This window comes from Zalophus californianus, chromosome 15 (assembly GCF_009762305.2).
Source record: "Zalophus californianus isolate mZalCal1 chromosome 15, mZalCal1.pri.v2, whole genome shotgun sequence".
In the NCBI taxonomy this organism is placed as follows: domain Eukaryota; kingdom Metazoa; phylum Chordata; class Mammalia; order Carnivora; family Otariidae; genus Zalophus; species Zalophus californianus.
In genome coordinates this window covers 85877815-85880314 of record NC_045609.1, presented here as the reverse complement: position 1 = coordinate 85880314, position 2500 = coordinate 85877815, and the positions used below count along the sequence as shown (strand labels likewise).

The following is a 2500-nucleotide window of genomic DNA, read 5'->3' as shown; positions in this document are numbered from 1 at the left end:
TGCTTTGAAATATTTTCAGTCCTAGAAGGAGAATTATCAATTCAACTGAAACACTGGAAAATGTCTCTCCCAGAATGAGAGTGTGTGGTTATTACAAGTCATAAAGCTTCTGAAAGCTTGCATTAAAGCGTCCATCACCTGTCAGGGCCATTTGCATGAAATCAATAGTGGCCGCCCATCTATCTTTTCTGATCACCTTTCATCAGGCCGATTCATTAAGTCAAACAGTCATGGTGATTAGCTGGGAGAGAGGAGAAACCCTGACACGTTAGAAATGCACAGTGGGCCACCCTTTTTGTTCCCTCATCAAGAAATGTAATACTTTATCTAATCCTTTTTGGGCCAAGTCGCTGGGTGAGGCCCATCCGCCCGGCTGCCCGTGCTGCACTTTCGCCTTGACACCCTTGTCCTGGCCCGGGCAGAGACATGACAAATTGTCCCCCAAGTCAACGCTGACAGCTTCTGATGATTAATGGTTTGATTATGAAGTGGTTTTACACATATAGAATTTACATCACAGAGAGTTAGAAATTTTGCCATGTCACATACGCCGAGGCATTTTGAAGAGCTTTACTATTTGCAAAGAAAAAAGAGGGCAAAATCGCAGCAAAAGCCATGTCATGTAAAATCAATACGTCGGATCAATGCTTTATTAACAAGAAAATGTCTTACTTCACATTCCTGTGCGGACCTTTGTCTCTGGGATGTATGATGGAATGTCAGATCATATTGTGGCCCTCAACTTACGGGCGTGTTATTGAGTGTGCGTGCGAGTCTTCCGGCCCCGCCGCGTCCGAGACCCGCCATGGGTGTTGACACCAGCGCTCGAGGAAAAGCGGTGACCAATTATTTCGGAGAGCACTTTCAAAGGCAGCCTCTAACCTCGTTCCTCGAAGCCGGCGCCTTTGTGTTCCCTGCACTCTTGCAGACCTGCTGAGTTGGGTGGTGTTAATCATCAAATTACATGCTGACTAATGAGTGATGGCCCAAATTGTGGGCTGCGTAATGAATAGATGGCGGCAGGTCCTATTAGTCTCAGAAAACCCCCTGATTTATGTCGCGCCATGCACCGTGGCGTTACTCCACGGAAAACGATATCTACATCAAGAAGTAATGTACTCTAATAAGTATTTTCATCTTAACTCACGTCCCCGGGCCTCCGGGCTCAGTTTTTGTTGGAGTCAGGCAAAGCCATAATAAAGCCCAATGGCTCCTTATAATGCTTGTTAAACACAGAGTGTGCAGTCGGACGGAGTCCCGGCCGTGATTCATGCACTGTACACAGCGCGTGTGCCGCTGATTTATGGCCGCACACAGTTCATAGTCAAAATTACAATTTGAGGGATAAAAAGATTAATTACTATTTGTGGCCGGCAATTTCGTGAGGCTGGTGGAATGATAGTGCTCTACATCAGTTTGTAGTCAGCCATTCACAGATTATTAAAGCTTTGCAAGAATAAGTGCTCCTCCTGCCTGGTTTGTGCTCAGGCAATATGCTAGACAGAAAAGGACCACAGGGATAAATCTGAAGCTAGCAATAGCTGGACATATGTCATAATTGCCAGTTTCCCATAAATCCCTGGCCAGGGTGGAAAGCACCGTGTGATGTAGACAGTGATCATGACAGTGGTGATTGCTATGTATGGCCCCAAGACTTGCAACCTTCAGCCTGTACTACCATTCTTACAATATATTGAGTAACCCGTTGACTTTCTTCCAGTCTAATTATAGATTAGAAATAATCATTGCTTTTATATGCAAAAGAAAGGGGGGAAATCCATTCCTTAAGACAGAGCTAGCGTTCGGGGGTGCTTGCCTCCGAGAGCGTCAGAAAAGGAGAGTCACACATTTATTTGTAAGCGTGCAATAAACGAGTAATGGATGACATAAAAGTAATTAACCTGACCTACATTTCTGTGTCCTGTTACAGCCCTTAATGAACCAACCATAGATTACGGCTTTCAGAGGTTGCAGAAAGTGATCCCAAGACATCCGGGTGATCCCGAAAGGTTACCCAAGGTTAGTAAAAGAGCAAGTGGCGCCCTGCGCGGGTCCGCCACCGGGCCGGTTCCGGTTTGGGGGCAGCAGGTGCGCTGGGAAGGGGGGCTCCCAGGTGCCCCGGACCCCGCGACCACTGCAAGGCCGGCAGGTGTGGGGAGCCGTCCCTGGCCCGCGCCCCGGCCCGTCCAAGGCGGGCGAAGGGTGAGGGAAGGGGGCCGCCGCAGTCGCCGGGCTCATGTCTCATCTCCATCTATTTAAAGGAGGAAAAGACAGGCTTCTCTGGTACAAATATTTTGGATTCTGCGAGGGGGACATAAACTTCCGCGTAATGAAATAGTTCAATTAAACATTTTCCACTCCAGTAGCCCGCGCTGATTTCAATCTAAGCAGCCCCAGACTGATCTGTGATTACTTGACTCTTGTTTTCCTTTCATTTTCTAAAGCTCGATTCAGTTTAATCTTTTGTTTACAAAGCTTTTGTTATAAGTCCCTGACTTAG

General features: G+C 47.1%; 1 protein-coding gene across 15 annotated transcripts in view; it reads left to right on the top strand.

The window, feature by feature from the left end:
* The window catches only part of EBF3 (EBF transcription factor 3), a 126971-nt gene that overhangs the window by 112129 nt on the left and 12342 nt on the right, over nucleotides 1-2500 (top strand). For all 15 annotated transcript variants that reach the window (XM_027596731.2, XM_027596732.2, XM_027596733.2 and 12 more), the window contains one exon: nucleotides 1931-2019. In XM_027596731.2, coding sequence (XP_027452532.1) covers nucleotides 1931-2019 — 89 coding nt within the window. The remainder of the gene's footprint in view (nucleotides 1-1930; nucleotides 2020-2500) is intronic.